This window comes from Nomia melanderi, chromosome 2 (genome assembly GCF_051020985.1).
Source record: "Nomia melanderi isolate GNS246 chromosome 2, iyNomMela1, whole genome shotgun sequence".
NCBI lineage: Eukaryota > Metazoa > Arthropoda > Insecta > Hymenoptera > Halictidae > Nomia > Nomia melanderi.
Window position 1 is genome coordinate 13,783,868 of NC_135000.1, and position 23,289 is coordinate 13,807,156.

The following is a 23,289-nucleotide window of genomic DNA, read 5'->3' on the forward strand; positions in this document are numbered from 1 at the left end:
AACAATCAGAACGCACATGTACAGTCTGGTGGTCGATATAAAACGACAGATTATTTTTCATTCTTACTTCCTCGGAAAAATCAATTCACATATTAACTTTAAAAGAACTAAATTCTCAAAGTCCCAGAAAATATAATATTTTATTCAAATACAGTCCGTGACAATTATTTAAAACTCAATACATGTAGAAAACACTGCATATTTCTTCGTAAAAGCATGTTAAAGTTTTGAAGATGACCTTTTTATTAGAATGCTTAAAATAAACTTAATTAAAAAGAAATACATTTCAATTAGATAAATGTACAATGAATTATCTTATATCATTAATTTATTATCATTAAATTATCGCAGAAATTATCTTATTCAATTAATGTTAAAACATTAAGACGCATAATGTATACCCAATATTTAATATATTTGAATATCCATAAATAATAATTAATCTTAAGTACTTAATGATTTCATTTTTATTGAAAACTTTATTCTCTTTTGTGATAGAAATGACAATTGTAAATTTTATTTATATAGTTATATGCAAGATTGTGTTGCGTGAACAGAAATTCCAAATTCCATTACAACTTTTAATTAATGTTTTAAGTACTTCAGGTTGTGCATACACAACGTAACCAAACGCAATCCAGAACTAACTACCGTTTTGAGTTTTAGATAGCTGAATTATAAACGCTTGCTGTTCTGCGGATGACAAAGACATAGAACTAAACTTTCACGATTTGTTTCTAGGTGCTCGTATTATATATGTATATTAACATGAAAACTATTTTACTACCTAAGTTAACATATGTGATTTTCTTTTTAATATCTTCGTTCTTTAAATCTAAACCGCGTAATTTCATTGAAAATTATTTCCCTAATGTAAATTTATTAGTTTTTTATAATAAATTCGTATTATTTGTAAATAAGACACCTCCCCTGCGTGTAACAGCGTATACCCGTACAAATTAATTACTAATTAATTAACACTCATATAAATGTGATTAACACGATGATTTTTTGTCAATTTTATTATTAAATTCATTTACTATTTTTTTTTTAAATTAAAAAATTTTGAAATAAATATACAAAGTACGATTTAAATTAAAGTATTGCTTATATGAGAGGTTACAGTAAGTTAAATATTATCTAGAAAATGTCTAATCTAGAAACTCATTATATTAATAAAGATGACTATTTTAATAGAAGATGATAACAATGTTCATAACTTCTCAGTTTTATTTTCAGAAATAATAAATACTTGACTTTTCAACAAATTTTCTTCCAGCTCTCTATATATTTTAGTCATTAATATAAACAAATATTTATTTTCTGTCAATAATAATTAATGAGTGTTGAAAGTATTACAATAAATAAAATCATACAAATATTGTAACATATAATTCTTAAAACAGATATGCTTTAAAAATAAAAATTAATTGATTCATGTATTTTATGATATCATTATCTCACATGGATACATCTAAAAAAGAACAAGATTAAAGAACTATATTTATGAATAACTAAATAAATTTAAAAGATAAAAGAAGATATTATTTAAAAATTGTAAATGTATTCTTGAATAGAATAAAATTTTTGGTAGCAAAGCATAGCACTACACATTATACATAACTCTTTATTAAAATGCATTACTATTTCAGAAATGCTATTATCTGTGTAACAGAAATTTCATAAACCATTTGTATATTGCATTACTTCCATTTATACGTTCAGTATCTATAATGAAGTCTATTATGTAGAACGCTATGATTATACGGGTAAATACTACTACTCTACCTAGTAGTAATGTATCGTTCAGAATCAGACATAACCGTGTATTATAACATAGATAACATGTTGGACAGCTTAGACGAGTTTATGCTTCGAAAACATTACTAGTGCAAATCAGCAAGTGACAGTTAACTATGAACAGCGAAACACAGATAAGATAATTATGTAACAAATCCTTACAATTATTCCAAAGTAATTACTAAAACTGAATTTCAAATATGGCTAATAAAACATATACGAGTAAAAATGATAGCAAAGTGTAAAGATTATTCTCTGTAACTATATCACTTATTTTTATTAAAGAATCAAACGTAGCAGTTATGAAGTCACATACAAATTTATAAACAGTACAAAATAAATATCAAAATGTGATTATGTAAATAATTTTAAAATTGTATATAATTAAAAGTCAATTTTCTTTTTTATAATAAACATTTTTAATTTTTATGCACAATTTTAAAGTATATCAAATTTTAAGTATGTATTGACGTTTACAGCTTTAAAACTGATTAGTTAACTGAATATTTCACTTGAATTTTTTGAAAATACGTATTTATAACAATTTATATTATTAATTAGTTTACTTAACTTTATCTTAGTATTAACTATTCATCATTTCCATATTGCAAATGCTGAGCACGTTATGTAGTAGCAATTGCATTGATTTAATCTCAGTCAGAACCTAAAATAATACGTACATTGAACACCAATGTATCTTTTATGTACATTGATATCTTACTGCAGTGCTCTAAATGCATTGGGTCGAAGCTTTCGACATTGACAAAGAGATCCACATGGGTATAGATAACCACGTTCATGTACGTGCATATTTTAACTATAACTTTTGAATATCGAATCCAAGCTCGTGTTACCCTCTGCCTGCTCGAAAATGAGTTTATTCTGATAACAGTGGAAAATTTTGTTTGCGCAGATGGTACCTACCACATACATACACACTTCCTTCTTAATAAATTAATTAATATTACAAGTAGCCATGCTAATAAATTAAAAAAAACGAAATTATTTTAAGAAGTTATGAATAAATTTAATGTAAAATATAAACTCCTAAATTTCAAGTTGCAATAATTTTCAATAATTTTCAAATTAATCATTTTCAAAGTAAACATGGTAAGGTATTCTGAAAAATATATGCGTCGATACGAACGTTTGAAAATCGAGCATGCAAAAATCACTACTATTTAAAAATGAAGAATAGAAACTTTATTTGTGTTATCATTTTTTCAAATCTTTTACAGGTTACTAATGAATTGTTTGGTAGAAATAAAATATTTTTCTATTGCATTTTATAACATGTGGCAAGATACATTAAAGTACAGCTAATTTATAATCTCGAACACTGAAGAATCAATGAAGTTCTGACATAATATAAATGCAATATGTATTCGAATTTTTTAAGATTTTATTGTCAATACAAACTTGTTATATTTAAAACAAATTGCCTTACTATTAAGTTTGGTGAGTGGCTCAAATACTGTCTAAAAAGAAAAATCACGAATAATATTCTTTTATTTATTTTTAACGTGAAAGCAGCACATGTAGTTATGCGATTCTTTGTTTTCGGAATGGTGGATCGTTACCGATAAACGTTTTCTTTTAGCTATCCTCAGAGAAAAAGGTGAAATGGCATTGAATTCGGCGAATATGCTATTAAGTGCGAGCATTGCATGTGATGTCTTGGCAATAGAACACAGCCCATTTATTTAATCATATAAAATTCCCTACTAAGCATTTCTTACCGCCAGTGACCTTTATTTATTTATTTAAATTTTTATTTAAATTTCACGTTTAAAGTAAAATTAAAAATGTATATTTTTAACCCCTACTCCTACAGTATTGAGTCAGGCTTGTGATGAAAACTTTTAACCGAATTCGACAAATCTAAATGGTATTTATTTATTTCTCATAGAAATGAAATATTATTTGTCTATTAGCAATTTTTAACCTGTGGAATAAAGGTAGACACAGAATAAGCAGCAAATTCCTTTCTGTTTCTACTGAATGATTAACAATAAAGTAGTTTTATCAATCACAATTATGAAAGGTATCACAGGACAAGGGGTTAAACTACCTTATCAATATTTATAAAATATGCATCATCTTGTTATTTCATGTGTCCATTAAATATTATTTTAAATACTCTATAAAACTAATGGAAAAAGTTATTCATATAGTTTCTCTATAATTGTAACTAAACTACTGATTTTTATACATTTATGAAAAATTTCAAAATGCAAAATTATTCAGAATCCACATGATACGAAGAAGCATACAAAATATCTAAAATGTACAATTTTTTATAATATTTGTAAAAATACATTTTTTTATCATAATTATTCGTTATTTGTATTCTTACTAACTTGACTTTGAACAAAAATCCACTGTTTAATTATAAGTACATACCGGTTCATAATATTCTCATTATACGACTAATTTTGTCCGTTAGTATATAACTATTATAACCACTACTACTTTAAAAATATCCGAGACTTTCATTCAGGTTTGTCGAATGTTTTCCAATTCGAAACTGTTTCTAAACACAAAACAATTTCTGAGAATTTAAGCGGGACAACAATCACACGCTTTGCACTCCGGCCGTTTGCCATTACTAACACAGAATACGGGCGGTAAAAGAAGACAGAGAACTCAGATTCTTGCGTTGCACACAGAAGGCAGTAAGCGAGGTCATGCTTTGTATCTTGGTTTCCGTGACAGTCAAGGTGGAATAGAAGAACTGTAATTTATTCACGAGTAAAGCTTAGACAGTTCAGGTTTATGGTGTTCCGTTTGAGTAGAAACACGGAATATCTCGTAAACCGTTAACGATATAAAAAAAATTGTTATCGTGAAAGTTGTTTCGTATGGAAGGAGACATTGATCGAGATGAATAGTTTTTTTTATACAAAAAAGTTAGAAAAATGTTAAGAAGTAAACATTTTATTTTCTCATCGATTGCATGTGAACATTTTTAATTCGCACTTTTATTTATAGAATATTCATTTCACTAAAATCATCTTCCCAATCATGTATTAATCTGCTGTAATTGACAAGTATACACGTTATACAGATAACATAGTTACCGTTTACTATTTAAATTTGAGTTTTAAAAAAACTGGAGCATATTCGTCAATTTTCAGATCCTTAAATTATTTAAAAACCAAGATTACTCACTATTCTGATATGCACTTTATATTAATATATTTTATAAATTAATAAACATTTTCTTTCCTGTATGGTAATAATCCTAGCGGTTAAAAAATATTACTCAAAAACAATCGTACCTACACTCCTGGTACCGTTAAATATTTAATTTGAAGTTCTGTAATTGTTGAATACATGTCGGCATATTAAAAATTTGTTAGTTACATGTTTTTTTGTTTTGAAAAATGTAATACGTATTAACCCCTTGGCGTACTATTTACTTTTGTTACTAAGCTCGTGTAATATTTTACTATCGCCAATTTGTAAGAAATACAACAAAATTTTCCATTCTACTTTAGGTGGAAATTTCATTAGAAGATAATACATTGATAATAGCAAAATAGTTGTTTGCTTTGATCTATGGGTAATGAACAACATTGATACTTGTTAAATTAGTTTAGAAATCTTTATCACGAGTCTCACTCATCATTGTACGACAAGGGGTTAATGATACATTTATAGATATGTTGTTACATTAAACTATTCAAATCTATCTATGGGAGATATACAATATAAAAAATATTTGGATATAAAGTGTTTTCAATTAATACAATAATAAATAATATCAGCTAAGGAGTAAGAGGAAATCAATTAACTAGAAACATTTACAGGAATAATTATAGAATATATTAATGATTATACATTGTGCATGCCTACAAGATTGACAATAACGAAGCTAAGTTATTAAATTGGAAAGTTGTAAACTAAATTTTGTTTATTTAAACAGCCAATGTAACAAAATCGCTGTCAACAAATATATCGCAAATAACTTGCATTAATCAAATGTATGCGTACACACATTTAAAAGTAAAGCGTGCTCGTATTACTAATGGAACCATGTTACGGATTATTGATGACGCTTCCGATTGTGATTAGTTGAACCAATCATTCAGTCTTGTTGCGTTGGTATATTGGCGACGAGTGCCATTACAGTTTCGTATAATGATAAACTATAGATCAGAGTCCGCTACTAGTAATAATACAAGAAGAATACAAGACAATTTTCATTATGATTTTTTAAATGTATAGAATATTGATATTTCATAAATAAAAAATAGCATAAAATTTACTTTAACCCATTGCCTTACAATAACCTGTTCGACTCGTAGTGAAGATTTCAAACAGAATTTAACAAATATAAATATTACTGAATTCTTTTGAACCCAAATCAAATATTGTTCTTCTGTTACAAATATTTAACTTTAGAGCAAACACAGACGCAAAGTATGCCTAGAATTTGTCTCTTCTTTCTTTATATAATATAAAAAGTTATGTTACTTCCAAACTATTGAAAAAGTTGAACAATTTAAAAAATTTTATTTCACAATTGTATAGACATGAAAGAACAAGATAATCTCAAGATAATTCACCAGAAAGAAAAGTTTGCATTTTTCAAGGGATGATTTCGCCCGTTGAAAGTGAAATTCGGCACGAAAAAGAATTATAATGTTTTAGGCTTGACTTACTCTACTTATATACAAAATTTCATAATTTTTTGAATTTCCGGGTTCGATACCTTTCCTTGGGACTACAAAAGTAATCGATAAAAAGTTATTCTAGATGAAAAAATAATGCAAAACTAAGTTCAAAATATGGAGTAAAACTTATTCTCTATATCGAGAGAATGTGTTCAAACTTAATTTCATTCGTAAGCGAGCCTCGAATGAAAACATTTCATTCCACATTTTTGCTTACTTAAGGTAGTCGAAACAAATAGAGTATCGCGTATACTTGTGTATTAGTATTCAGTCCGTGGACCAACAGATAGCAGTGGTTTTATATGTATACATACTAAACTCGCTTTTGCCCGGTCTCACTATAGCCAACCTCCGTTTCAACGAACCATATTTTCGTCGAAATATTCTTCCGCGAATCTCATTTTCAGTATCCATATTGGAAACGAGTACGATACACTGCAACGATCCTATAACGTTCATGGCATCACTTCACGCCACATTTTTTTTCTAAGTAACCGTTTGCTATGTATTCATATACGGTATATGTATGCATGCTATAGATGTGTATGTTTTTGTAACGTAATGTACAATCTGTGAATGGTAGTTTGCATGTGTATCTGGATTATCCGGTCATTCGTTTATGCAACCTAAGGTCTGGTCCTTTAGAGACCGGTGGACCAAGAATCGACTGCATAAGTAAGTCTCATGCATCACAAAGGAAAAACCAATATTCTGTTTAATAATACCCATGTTTTTTTTCTAAGTTCAAATCTTTGAACATTTATGGCCAGTTATCGCCTTATTGACATTTTCGTGGTACTAATGTGTATATGTTACGGTTGATACAATAAATCCTGTTTGTATTAATAATAACCGGCTCTTATTAATAATATCCACGTATTTTGGTAAATATAAATAACAAATTGTAATAATTATATTTACCGGTAGTTATTAATAATTACTTGTGTAGCTTAGGATATTTAATAAAATTTTTTTGTATTATTTTCTACTATTTATGAACAAATTTATACTATATTTTTTAACGTGGTTATAAATTATTCCTGATATATATATTATTATCTTTGTACAGACAAAAGTTTTGACAAAATAATTTTTATTGATGGAACTATTAAAACTATATCTCTCTTGAAAAAATAACTAATCTATACTACAGAAAATATGACGCATGGTATTTTTTCACTCCTTTCTCCCCATGTACCGAAGATAGTTGTGAATTATTAATAATTACCGATGTATGTGATAAATTCTTATAAGTGAAGCACTTTGACCATTTTATTTGGTTAATATTAATAATGATTGGTTATTGTTAATATAAACCGATTAATTACTTGTGTTTACAAATATGTTTGCATGTTAAAATTATCTGAAAAAGTAGTCTACAGCGATTAATAAAAAAATTTATTTGAACTTCTCAGATTCGGAATACGAAGAGGAACAGACACCACGATATAGACCGGATTCCTTGGCAAGCCTTTGTAGAGCTACAAGATTCACCGAAGCAGAGTTGAAGAGAATATATCGTGGCTTCAAGGCAGAATGTCCCACGGGAGTTGTGAGGGAGGAAACTTTCAAGTGTATCTACTCACAGTTCTTCCCGCAAGGTGGTAAGTATGATATAATATAATATTTGCCACAATTTCAATTAATTCTAAATCCATGGAAGTTCGTGGAACAACTAACAAGATTATAAATAATTTAATGAATCGTATTAATTGGAATATCTTGTTCCAATTTTCGATATACTGCGGACATTATTTATTCTTTTGAGATGTGTAAACGGAAATAATAAAAATACACAAAAAGTTATTACGTTTTTATAAAATGCTTGCTTCTCACAACATTTTCAATAATGTGTTCACGAGACTATGGAAATGAAAAATATTGAGTTTACCGAAACTTTCTCTCCGTTTTTTAATTAAAAGAAAACAATACATTTTTAATACATTTATTAATGTTTACTGAACAATATAATTTCCATCGTCACTGATGACCTCTTTCCAGCGTGATGGTAATTTGTGGATTTCAGTTTTGTAGAATAACATCTTTGGAAACTTAAAATGGCAATTATAAAACAGAACTTTCCGGTAAATCTAATACAAAAAACATAAAGAAGCAAGATATCTACACTTTTTTTAACATAATGAATCTTATAATCAGTGGATTCAATATTTCTTCGTTCGTAGTAAAATCTATACAATAGTCCGTAAACACTATATATGTGTGAACGTTCACAATTTGTAGACAATCGTAGACAGTAAAGAATAATGCACTGAACAAGTCAATCATTTCACATGTTAGTAATTTTGTTAACTTTTTTACTTATTAAACTTTTAATTAAAGTCATTTAACTTATTAAATACATAGTGTGTAGCAATATCAGATGGAAGAAAAAAGTAGTCATTCTTTGCTTCATACAATAAAGCCTGATCAGAAAGTAAGGCAGACGTGAATGTAAAAATAAAATAAACGTGAAGGTGATTAGATTATTTTAAACAATAGTAAATTGTACTTGAAAATGTACAAAACACACCGAAAGAAAGAAACAGTTAAATGTGGAAGAAAATTATTTGTGAAATTAAATAATTGAATTTAATGAAAAAGAAGACGCGCAGCAAACCATCGTATAGAGTACGTTTTAATTAATTAAAATTGCTTAGTTGGAAAGTCTCTTTATCACATTTTGATATAGGCAAGCAAAAAATACCTGCGGGACCTGATGTCAACACGCTTTATCACATCTGTTTTGCTTTTCTCATTTAATATTACGTTCATATTCATTTTAATCTGATACATACATTGCTTTATATAATCACGTTTTATCGTGTCGTCCTTTAATCAATGAATTTTGCAGGTCATTTTTAATTTCTCTCAAAATACGAATTCAAGAATACTGCAACTTTTTCAATTAAAAAATGAAACGTACATATGTATCACATATACTAGTAAGACACAAATAAAGTTGACATATGTTTGTAACCAAAAGTCTTTACGTACTTATAACCATACTTAAAATAAAATTATCGAAGAAAAATTGTTCAAAAGGTTACAACATGATGTCCACATATAACTTTTTTCACGACCCGTTTTACTATTCAATATGCAACGGTGCATACTTGAATTTCAAATGTCGTACTTCCGAGTATAATGGGCTGTAAACAACTGGTCTTCACTCAACATACACTTCATGCGTTTATGTATTCCTGGTTACGAGTTTTTAATTACATAGCTATATAGACTACATTAACGAGAAGTTATAACACAGATTAATAGCTTTCTTTTGAACTAATGAATTCTTCGTGAACTAAACGCTCGAATAATGTTCGTGAAATTTGAAATACGATTCTAGCCGTATAGATGATCACGTGTATAATAAATTGATCACAAATATAATAAATTGTAAAATATTCGTTTATATTAATTATTTTAATAATACAGCAGAATTCCTTGTATACGAATCAATAAGACAATAATTTCCATATAAAAATATTTTCAGTTAATAAAATTATTTTACTACATAATATCAAATTTTATGTATTTTAATAAAGATTATAGAGACTAATGGTTTTAATATTTGTGGATTCTAAATTCTAGTGTAAGTCATTATGATAAAAGTTTGTATGACTGAAGTGACAATGAGAACCATTTAAATGTACAATATAATTAATGTTAAATATATCTTCTCAACTTTTTGCCTGAACAAAATATACTACACAAACTTTGCGTGAATTTTAAATAAAACTTTAAATTCATATTTATTATTAAACATATATAAAATGCTGAATAAACAATCTGAGACCCCCATTGATGCCCGCTTTGAGAAAATCATCAATAAATGCTTCTTGCTTTCTTATGTCAATTCGTTATAAAAGAAATCATAAAAATGTTAAAACTTACAAAAAAATTAAAAAATTATACAATACTTATGCTCATCCTTAATTTCCGCGCTTAACACTCGGTTTTAACACTACGATAATGAAATTACTATGAAATTACCTTTTGGGTTTCCAATACTATGATCACGGTGAAAAATATTAAGACCGATGGGTGACTAATTTTTCTAACAGTAACTGTAATTTTTAATACATTGATTTTCTTCCATAGAAAATATACCCTATATAAAAAGAATTACAATTCAATCGTTAAACATTTGATTCGTTTAAACGCAAAACCAACAAGAACTCACATTTAAAATTTAAATGATTTCACAGGCGTTCGTCGCCTTCGTAAATATCTTCATTAAAGCCGAACAATTCGTTAAAAATCTTACAATAGAATAATAAATGTGTTACGAATGTTACGCAAACAAACAAGGATAACCATTTTAAGGGAACTGTATGCTTAATCGGAGTACAGTTGTTTCAATAAATGGTTTGAATTTAACAGTCGCGTGAATATTGTGTCTGTGTGTTTATTCAAGGTGCGTGTTCGCATTTAAATTCTCTCTTTTAACGGAAAACGGGCTTCCGCCGAAAAGCATAAGCAATACAAAAGATATATGTGTACAGGAACGGAAGAAAGAAAAATACAAAAGAAGAGGAAACTCGATCAAATAATGCAAACAGCTTCGCGGTTTGTCGTTGCGCGTATATTTATAGTTACCATCGTAACGAACAGCCAGGTCAACATGGTCTTGCATTTTTGCGCTTCACCTTTTATCCAATCGTGTTAGCGATATCGATACCGCAAATCGACTGTTTTGATGTCAGCTACAGACATTTCTTTGCCATTTTTAAGTCTGCCCGTGCAACCTGATGAAGCTGTTAGTTTAAATTCTGACAACGAGGAAAACACTCGGTTCCATCCGACAACTAGAGTGTAAAGGATGTTCCAATTTGATATGGCAGTATAAACCATTTTTCTCTCATTCTGAATTTGCAGTTGCACGAACCACGCTAGGTATTGACAATGAATAGTACGTTGCAGTGTTGAAATACGCAATTTAATGTTCGCAAAATTTTTGGAAACCTCTATGCTCAGCTAATACCCTCCGAACCATTCATTCCGGTAGATTTAATCTTTATTCTCGTTTATCAGCAGTATATTCTTAGAAATAAAGTTGATGTGATTCATAATTAACTTGTATTACATACACCATAGAATTTTTACTTATTGAAAATCTCGTGATGGGTACTTTTCACGCTTATATTTCAGTTCTTATCTTTGATGTTGTAACTTTTATCTGGTACATATAAAAGTACTTAACAACTATTCTAATATATATTGTAGCAGCTGTAAAGTGTCTAGAACTTAATGTACTGGTATGTTTGATCTAATTTGTATATAATCTTATTAATATATTTCTGTACATTTACAGCAATCTAATATAATGAAATAATTATTTTTTGTAAGAAAACAGCAGAAGGAACCTACTTACGAAAGTTTACAAGACGAGAATTAGTGCACTTGAACACAGTTTGAACGTTGGCTAGAAAATTGTTGCATAAGGTGGAGAAAACAGAACAAAACCGTAAACGAATTAAAATTTGATACATTTATTGAAAAAATTAAAATATTTACCTTTATTATATATTAAAACGAATAGATAAGTTGAAAATATTTTATATACATAATGAAGTACTTGGAAACTGAAATTGACTATCTTATAAGAAAATTAAAATAATTTCCTTATTATAAATGTATGTCACCGTTTTCATTTAACAGAATATGCATTTATATAGGATTAAATAATTAATTTATCTCCAATTTACTATTGTTCCTTGCACATTTATTATACAATAGATATAAAATTAAACTACACATTTTAATGCAGATTTCCACTTCTCTGATGTTATAGTAAGTGCAAGTACTTATACAAAACAACAACAGTTTTGGAACAGACACGATTCTTTTTCGCGGACAATTTTATAGCTGCGAACTACATGTTGCATCGATATCGTGATTTGTTTGCTGTCCGGCGTAAGAGGAAGATCGAACAAGAATTTACGAGCATAGACTCTGGCAACTTGAAAAAAAGAGTTTAGCGACAAATAGGCGTGTTCCGCCCGTTTATCTCTTGTCAGCGCTGTCTAGTGATTCGCAATAGATCATTTCCGCGAGCCTTAATTTATACATAAATTTCAATTAATAACGAATTATCCGATGGGCTATGAATAACAAAAAATTCCATCTATATGCAAATTCCCTCTTTTCACATAACAACAGAGTTTGTATATGCTACATCCAGGAATGGCAAAATACTTCGTGGCAAATGAATTCATCCGAAAGAAACTATCATTTTGTATTTTAATTATAAATATCATATTTATAGATATTCAATATTGAAAATATTTATCGTAAATTTATTAGTGGTATACATAACTTTCGTAACAGTATAATTGATGAAATGATATTTTATGTTTAACTCATTTTGGTCAAGAGAGGAGAAAATTCATCAACGTGTCGACCCACAGTTTTCGTTGTACTAACGTTTATATCACTCTGATAATTAAAAAAAAAACTGTTTCCAAAGGCTTTGCCATATGTTAACCCCTTACCCTATGATTTATTTCATAACCATGATCAGTACAACTACTTTATCGTTAATAATCTATTAGGAAAAGAAAAAACGTTGATACTTATACTGCGTTTATGTTTATTTCAAATGTTAACGATTGATAACAGAAAAGTAATATTCAATTTATATCTGAAAAACATAAGTAATACTTAGATTTATTAAATTCAGTTTAAAGCTTTTGTCACGAGTATGACACGTTATTGTAGGTTAAGGCATTAAAAAGAGATTTAACCTTAAATTTCCAAGAAATAAAGACCACAGAATAAGTATATACACTTCTTAAAACTTTTAAATCTCAACGCGAATATCAAATTTATTGTTAAATGTTTCATGTTTCGCCACGATAATAATAACAAGCTTCACTTCACAAATGTATAACCATTAGCTGATAATATTTTATGAATTATTTAGGTCAGCATCTTTCAGTTCTGAAACAAGTTTCATCGAAAAACGTCCACGTGATTTATAATTCTTTTTATTCGTATAAAAATAATGCACATTGTACTTGCAGCCGTAATTTTGGCAGGCAGGTAGAACTTTGGACAGTAACTTTATTTACTGATGTAATATATATAGATTCAAGTAGTCTATAAAGCGGAACACGACCCATCATACGAATATTTCTGAAGTGTTTCCGGGTTAAATAATAAAAATTACGTTTATAATAATTACTATATAATATCGAATCTGAAACACAATAATTTTATGTTGAAATGGTGTAATACTTCGATATTATGAATTTTCAACCAGAAAGTTGTATCTGTTAAATTTAAAACGTTTTTTAAAATTGAAATATATATGAGATATCTCCTTCCTTTGTCAATAATTTCGTGGTACGGCCAAATCGTATAGCTCGATATTTTTTCTCAGGGCCTTTGATATCTTCGGTTCCTAGACTGGTGTTCTGATATAAAAACAATACTCTGTCCGCTGAAACCATCGCAACCATTCGAATCCTCCATTATTTTATTGTTTATACAAAAATCTCGTACATTTCTATCCCTTTTATCATAGTATTAAAATACCACGTTTATTTTCAGTTCTTTAATTATAAAAATTTGAATGGTTTTAAACAATATTGTTCATTAATCATCTAAACAACTATTGTATAATATTCTTGTGGTTATTTCTAATATGGATTTCTTAGCATTAGAAAATAACGTAAACAAATATTTTGTATTTTAAATTAATATATTTAATTTATACAAAAAATGTAATTTTTATAATATGCTTGGACAACGACGACTGAGCAACGAATGAAATGAACAAAACCCGTTTCTATTGAAATACCGATTGTGTTGCTATGCTATCATTACATATCAAGCGTAACCCTTTAACATAGCAAAAACTCTACTTACATTTATACTCATATTATTTATACTATATTTTTCTAATAATTATTGTTTATATAATTTTGTCCCGATCCTTAATTGAGTTGGTCTCTCTATTCTTCTGCTTAATTATATAATAATAGGTATATTTATTGTTCTACTTAACGAGGTTACCATAAACTCGTTGACATTTCAAAACATGAAGCAATATTTGGTCCAAGTTCCTGTTGACCAATCAGCTTGAAATGTTAAATGACCAGTTTCTTGTGCAGCGTCCTAATTTCAAATGCCATGACAAAAAACGCCACGTATGTTTTTGTGATATAAAACATAGTTGTCGTAAAAGGTTATCCAAACATCGTAAAACAAATCAGAATGGATACATGCTTCTAATGGAAGTTTGTTGCTTTACGAACAACTTCTACATCGGATTTATTTTAAAATAACATTTCTATAGTATATGTTAAGGAAAATATTGCAACAGCAAAAAACAAATTGAGTAAAACAATAAAGTTGTATAATAAATATATACTCATTGAATCATCAACATATTGTTTCTCAACAATCCAAGAAAGTTTATAGAATTTAATAGCATACCGATTAACCTTTGAACAACGAATGAAATATATTCAAGTAACACTTGTATTGCAAACTACTTAAAAATAATTTTCTAGTAATATGTAATATATTTTATTTTCATTCAATTTTTTTGTTTTAATTTTTTAATTAATGTATTCTTAAAGAACACTGTGTGTATGACTCTTCGTTTAATATTTTTTCAAGTAATTTAAATTGCAAATTAAGAAACTTTTTCCTCTCCAGTTTAGAACGAAAGTCGAATAGTACTGTTGGAAATTGTGACGAAATCTACAGTTTAATTAAATCTCTATACAGTCTCGAATCGTACTGTTTTAACTGAATGCACACAGGAAGTGGAAGATTTAGTCCAAGTCTTATCTGCAGCGTAGCACTTCGTGCGCCTAGAATCTAAACAGTTGTTTAGGAAATTGTGTTAGCATTCTATGAAGTCTGAATTATAGATGCTAAAGCAAATACATAAATCGATGTAACGATGCATGCTTTGAAAACTGTCGTTTAACTCCTTTGCTCTAGGATTTATTTCTCAACTATGATCGATAGAACTACTTTATCATGAATAATTTATTGAAAAAAAAACTTCTAAGCATATTTTATGTTTGTTCTAAAGTATAATAATTGATAACAAACGAATAATATTTAATTTTAAGTCAAACGAATTCAGTAATATTTGAGCACGTTAAATTCTGTTTAAAATCTTCATCACAAGTCTGACACGTTATCATAAGGTAAGGCTATATTATAATATATTATACTACATGTACTATATTATGATAGGATAATATAATAGAAAATGATTCTTAAATAATTATATAGATGAAAATACCAAGAAAATATTGTTGTTAAGATACAAAACTATTTAAGATTTGAAACATATTTTTATTAGTTATAAAGGATTTTAACAAATTTCTTTATTTCATTGACATAAACACTACCCTTTTAACATATTGTAATCAGCAATTTTTAATTAACAGTATTAATTCTTAACGCAGAAAAATACTTTTCATTTTAGAAACTGTGCAAAGAAAGTATTTCCAGATATTTTATCAAAAATGTTGAAAGAATAATTTTTATTAATCAAAATGCTACTTTCAAAGTATCATTAAATACTCGTTCCAAAAAATATATATTATAACCTTATTAAATCTTATATTATCATTTTTAACTATCAGATGTTCTTATGAGTATTTTATACAAATTCAAGCACTTAAAAATATAATTAGAAAAAGAGAATTGCAATGGATAATGTTTTTTTTCGAGAAATATTATACAAAATACTAAACGTTGATTATTTTATATTTTTTTTCATATAATGTGTATTCTGATATAAAAATCCACAGTCTTGTTATGAGGTTCGCTGTCGCACTATCGTTCTAGTCGTCGACCACTACTACTCGCTCACCGACTTTATTCCACTCCTAATTCCATCCTTCAAAGGCAGCACATGCCGATCAATTCGCATGCATCATAGAATCAAAGCAGTGCTACATGTACTGTACAATTCTAGCACCATAATACTACGCTACTAATTGTATATGAATCTGCCGTACTGTAAGGCCAATTACGCTAAATAACAATATTCAACGGTACGCTGCATATCAAATTAATGAAACGCAGCTGCTTTATCAGAATTGAAATTAGGTGAACTGTGGTGATGGATATTTACAAATCTTATATAGACAAGATAGAAAACGGAAGTTTTATTTATTCATTTAATTATTCTATATATAAAAGTTTGTTTATTAATTATGTTTATTAATATATTATCTACAACAATTTATTATAGTTGCAATTAAGTTTATTATATTGATAGACATTTGCAAATATTATACAAACGGTGTTTATTTAATCTTTAATATGTGTAAAGGAGAGTTTTCTATCTATAAAAATTATCTATTAATTATATTTAATAATTTGTTGTCTACAACGATTTATTATAATTGCATTTAGGTTTATTATATTAATAGATATTTACAAATATTTTGCAGGTGATATTTATTTTATTTTCAATATATGTAAATGCAAATTGCCTATCTATAAAAATTATCTATTAATTATGTTTAATAATATATTGTCTACAAAGATTTATTTCAATTACGTTTGTCATATTAATATACATTTAAAAGTATTTGTTTTGTCTTCAATATAGACAAACGGAAGTATTTTTATCTAAAAAATTTGAGGTCGAGGGTTGTTGTGAACAAAATCATCGATAGCAGATTATATGTATAGTTATCGGCAGTTTCTCTACTTAAATTTTTTTATTAAACTAACACACACTGTTCTCTAATTTTTTTAAGTAACACCGTAAATGTTTCAAATATTCAACTAATTTAATATAATATCAGTTCTCTTTGAAATCAAATTAAAATTACTTCCCATAAAACAGTGTTAAGAACCATTATTCTTTCATCTTGATGAATATTTTATGGTACAAAATTTTGTCAGAAGATTTATGAATACTGTACATATAGACGAGAACGGTGTGAACAGGAAAGCATCTTTAGCTACAAACTGAAGTTAAAAATCCTTAATAAACTACATACCAGAAGAGTGTACCACCACTACTCTGAAGTGCTCTTTCATGAAATATGAGTACTTTTTACCGCGTCACATAATAAATTGCAGTAATTTTAAATTACCTCAATATAAATCACTCCTTTTCGAAAGGAGAAGTTTTGTTTAAAAATATTTTTATATTTTTCCCAACATTAATCAAAAATGCATAATGTGTACATTATAATACGTATGCCTTTTTATATTGTAGAATATAAACATAAAAAATAAATATCTGAAAGTATGTAGATATTTTAATATGAAATTTTCAATAATCCACTCTGATAAGAATAACTATTTTTAAAAAGTGTATAATTAACATTTTAATTTATCACTTCATTGCAATATTGAAAAATACAATAAATAAATACATTTTAATGAAACTGTCATTTCGTTTTTATAACAATTAAAAATTAACCAGCATATCATTCTATCGTTATGAATTAATCCAAGTAAATAAAGCGACAAATTAAGATCTGTGTCTAATAATAAAATAAAATGTCTTCGTATCTTACTAAATAATTTGTATACACATAACTGGCTAAAACGTTACGACTCCATTTTGATGTAACATATTAGGTACCGAAAAAAATTCGTGCGGTATTTTTATTTTATTTTATTTTTATTCCTAAATCAATTTCTGTCCGATTTGAATTAAAATTTCACTAGTTTAAGGAATGAAATTGATATTGGCAGCAAGTTATGCTTATGCCGTTGGTATTAAACAAAATAAAATTATTTTACAAAAACGTTCCCTGTGTTCAAATTTTGATTTAAGACCTCACACGAACTTTTTCCAATACCTAATACAATCGCAGGAGAAAATAACTAACTTGTCATACGAATTTTCGAATGTCCTATTGTAAACAGGAAACACATTCGAAGTTATAAGGGAGAAAAGACGAGCTCAATCGAAGTAGGTACATATAAGTGAAGAAAGTTATTGTTAGTATGCGATAGACACCTATTCGCTTTCTGTAAAGTATTCGTGCGATTTCCAAAACTTTAAAACGTAAAAAATACGAGTTTGTTATCCAAAGTTTTCTTTATTCAAAAACAATACATCTACAATGTAAGTTCTTAAAAATATTATAAACAAGTTTAATTTATATGTATTCGACACTGTAGACTGTACTATTTATGTATCTCAAATAATTATGTGTTTTGTTATACAAGTTGTAACAGTTAGATTCTACAATAAGATCCTAGTTACATTCTAAAGTAAATTTATAGCACATTCTGAAATATGAAAACAACATCGTGTTTAAAAAAAATGAGGAGCTGAATGACAATCATAATAGTCAATGTACCTTAAATATATGGACAAAGTGTATACATCTAATATTAATAATATATAATACTACAGAATAATGTATAATTTTACAGTAAAAAAATTCAAACAGTAATTTATTACAATGTAATAAAAATTCATTATCTAATTGATTACATGCACTTAAAATTTCGTCTTGCAAAAACTGCTAGAAAATTTCAACTATAACAACTTTGTTTACAATGCAAAAATAAAAATTTTAGTTTATATATTTTAAAATGTATGGTTATACAGAAAAATTAATTATTAAATGGTATCCCAAGAATAATTAATGTAAACAACTTCGTTCAAAAACAGAATTTTTCTGTTATTTAAATATTATTGAACGTGGCATAAGTAATTAGTTCGGATAATTGAAATTCTACTGTACATTTTCTACTAGATTTTTATTTGCATAAAATAGTTATCAAAAATTTAAACTCTCATCAAGGTTTCCAGCGTATAAATAACATTTTTAACAATGCTATTTATATAACTTAAACGAACAACAAAATACATATTAAAATATTCTGTTAGAATTCTCTGATCTTTCTAATTTCTGGCAAATATTTCGTTGGAACACCTTAATTCAGATAATTGTTCATCCTTCAACGTTACAAATCTGGAAAATTCACATACGATGAATTTTATGAAATTCCATGCTGCAGATACGTTCAAAAGAAAAAACTAATTTTCGACTATTTCTATAGAGCCAAATGTCAGTAGAATCGCTTTCTGTCAAGGTCCCGGTTCATGCAAGCTCTAAAACTTTGACGAGGTAATCTACTTTATCCTCCCAGTCCTCCTACAAAAGTCCCAGTGTGATCATTTAGAAGGAGCAGATAGGTACCACTTTTTAATGGTGTCCATTCAATTGAAGCAGTCTCTCACAGATTTACTTAAATTCAAAGAATATTACTAATATAGTCATTCATAAAATATTCTGTAACTGTTAAACGTTGAACATACTTCCTATCTCAAATATATTGCATAATATATTGAAAATAAGTCCATTACACATTTTTCTTTCTACTTACATATTATACTGATATACATTCCAGAATTCTAAGTCAGGTAAATGTGAATAAGTACAATATAGTAATGTACAATTAGATTATAAAACGAATAAATAATTTACATCTTTACTTACAAATAGGTACTGACTATAAAAAATTATTTTATATAACATATTTGATTCAATTCGAGCTGATTTTAAGTGTCAGTAAAATAATGAAAATAAGAAAATACTTTCTAAGTCATTTACAATATCCTTTTTATATAATGAATTTATTTATATACTGTATAATCATCATTCTGTTTAATAATTCATAACAAATTTCTAATACGCACAATGATTACTTTTAATTAACACACTTAAATTTATAAAACTATTTAATCATTTTTGGATCTTAAAAATTCTAAGACCTGAATGCTATAATGATTTTTATTTTTGTTGTTTTCGTGCTGTGCCATTCATTATATCGTACAAAAGAATTCATTCGTTGGAATACTAATAATATATCTAAAGTAATTTAATAAAGTGGTAATTTTGTTACATTTTAACCTGATACGTCTAGTAAAGTAAAAGTTTATGGTTGATTGTGGACGTATTTGTGACTGTCGACATTTCCACTTAACGAAATAACGACTTCTTCCGGTGGATCCGTTACGCGCTAGGTAATCCTTAAGTAACACTTACGTAAAGGAAATGGTATCTAGTTAAATGTATTGAAGTACAAATCATCGTTTTAAATTAAAAACATTTCCTTTGGTCAAATGAAAGTTATCATCCGACTTTGATGGAGTTTCAGTTTCTTTGGGAAGCCATTGTGCTTTCTATCCAGGAAATTGAAGTACTCGTGAAGTCCACATTTTTCTTTTACAACAGATATGTCGAATCATTACAAGTAAAGAATGTCGTTCTAAATACCGAAATATTATTTTACATTAAAGCTGATTTTTTGTTTACCTATTTTTATGTAAATAAAAACCTAACTAATAGTTTTACCCACAGTATCATATAAATCTTTTATTTTTTGACTATGTACTTATATATAAACATTTTATTATTTAATTATGAAACATGAAAATATTTCCAATGAATTTGATTATAATAATTATATTTTTCTCTTTTTACGCAGCCAACACTAGCCAATACGCGCATTACGTTTTTAATACCTTGGACCAGGATCATAGTGGTATTCTCAGCTTCGAGGTAAGTTCCTTCTTCTTGATATTACGTACTTTCAGATTGAATGTTTAACACTTGTCAAGTTAAAATAATCTTATCCTAGAAATATGGTATAAAATTAAGTACTAATCATGGCTAACGTGCAAATAAAATGTTAAAAGACATGGAATATGGTATGGTTATATAAAATTCATAAAAACATTAAATTTTATTAACATAATTTTTGTTGCATTAGATACAGGTTACGTATAAACATAGATTAAGAGACAAAAACGATATTATTTAAACAAGATTGAATTTTAGTTATAAATTCCATCATGTTTTTGCTGAAACTAAAGTAAAATCCCAATTATTGTATATCCTTGAGTTTGAAATGTATTATGCTGAACATCAAAACATCACGACAAAATATATTCCTCTGAACACTTTAAACGAATTTGTTATTATTTTTGGATATAATAATAAAACACTCAGCATAAAAATGATAAAAAAACAATTTATTTAATGACTTACATACACTTCACAGCATGTTTTCGCAAGCCCTCATTTTCAATTACTTCAATCACCATTCTCATCAGAGTATAATTACTTATCGTTTGTTTCTACTGCTGTTATTTCAAACAGAATATATTATAAATTCGCAGAATGTTAGTAGTATTTGCACCGAACACTGCCCGTTCCATAATGCAATCAAACACTTCTCCCTGCGTGTCGATTGTTATATTACCCGTTTCGCAGTTGCAATGCATGCACCGAACGCATCGTTCGCGCCTTGTGCAATTAGTTCGTCGTACAATCGAATAGGCAAGTATGCTCCAAACAAATATCCGGCGAAGATTAATGCTAATTATCCGGTCTGGTGCCGATAATGAGCAGCCTAGACCTAACTAAGTTTTCCAATCAATAATCACGGAGCAAATTAATCGATGATTTGCGGTTAATTCGCGGATCGATACTCTTCCCCCTTTCTCTCCGCGTTCGCGATTTCCACTGGAGAAATAAAAGGATCGGACAAGTCGTCGAGGGATAATTACGAACGAACACAATTATCTCTCGTAGCTTCAGACTGAAAATGTACTTTGTGTAATTAGCCTTCGAGTTGCTTCAAACTCGCGCATTACCGTGGCTCTCTCTGCACAGCGAACATTTTCCTCACTCATTCTTCTCCTCTACTTTTGTGCACGATAAAGTTTTTACACTCAGACCTTTGATCTCGAACTCCATTTAATTAAGTCTTCCTATCAGATTCTCTACTAGACAGCCTGTTTGTAAAATAATATACGTCAAGGTTTAAAAGTAAATGTTATAATCGCGTGGTAATTATTATAACGTTTTCATACAGACACACACACACACACATATATAAAGTCTTATATGATATACTGCAAGATTGAAATCTGTGGAACGTGGCATAAAGGGGAAGCAATGAATATATTACAGGTAACGTTAACTGTTTATGTCCGGAATTATCATTCGTGTTTCTTATTACTGGCTTTATTCGAGATATTTTAAAGACGTTTGAGTGATACATTACTAACAAGGGAACATGCTGACGTCAGGCGATCTGTATGAAACTTTGGCAGAAAGTAGTTCATACGAGAACATTTGACACGTATTTTTTTTATCGGCCATCTTTCATATTGAAACATTCGAAGTTAGAAGTGAGAAACGTGTTTCAAAGAATATGGAAAACATCGAATGTCGACTGCTGGAGGTAGAAAATCGTTTTACATTGTGAAATTGTGTAGTTTTAATAGAAAATCCAGTTATGCGGTCAGAGTTCACAGAAATAGTTTAAATAATATATTATAATAAATATTTATTTAAATAGTTCATTATAATAAACATTTGTTTAAATGTTAAATTATTTTACAAAAATATACACACATGTAAAGACACGAATAAACTGAAATATTCGTATTTGCATTGTAAAAACTTGATTGTTTACCTTCATTAGTTGAAATGTATTTATTATTGTTTGTGGAAGTTTTCTTGTATTTTCTAATTATATTCTACGTACGTATATTACAGCTTGTGTTAAAATTGTGTCTTCGAAATTTTTGTAATTTTGGCAGTTTCCAAAATATTCGGCCAAATGTATCATTCATCTTTGAAAGCTATTTGCACTTTTCGGTATGAATGATGACCAATAAGAAATATACGTGTTAAATATACATATATTCTTGTAGGAACTATTAACTACCACACTTTTATAAGTATCAACACTCTATCAACTGATGCCATTTCAGTGTAATGCATTGTAAATGTAAACATGTATCAACATATACATGCATATAATGACATTTATCATA

At 28.1% G+C, this 23,289-nt stretch overlaps 1 protein-coding gene across 1 annotated transcript in view; it reads left to right on the plus strand.

Annotated features, from left to right (window-relative positions):
- The window catches only part of LOC116431943 (A-type potassium channel modulatory protein KCNIP1), a gene marked incomplete at its 5' end in the record, with an annotated part of 88,028 nt that overhangs the window by 18,581 nt on the left and 46,158 nt on the right, over positions 1–23,289 (plus strand). The window contains 2 exons of the mRNA XM_031988111.2: positions 7,895–8,083; positions 20,928–21,001. Coding sequence (XP_031843971.1) covers positions 7,895–8,083; positions 20,928–21,001 — 263 coding nt within the window. The remainder of the gene's footprint in view (positions 1–7,894; positions 8,084–20,927; positions 21,002–23,289) is intronic.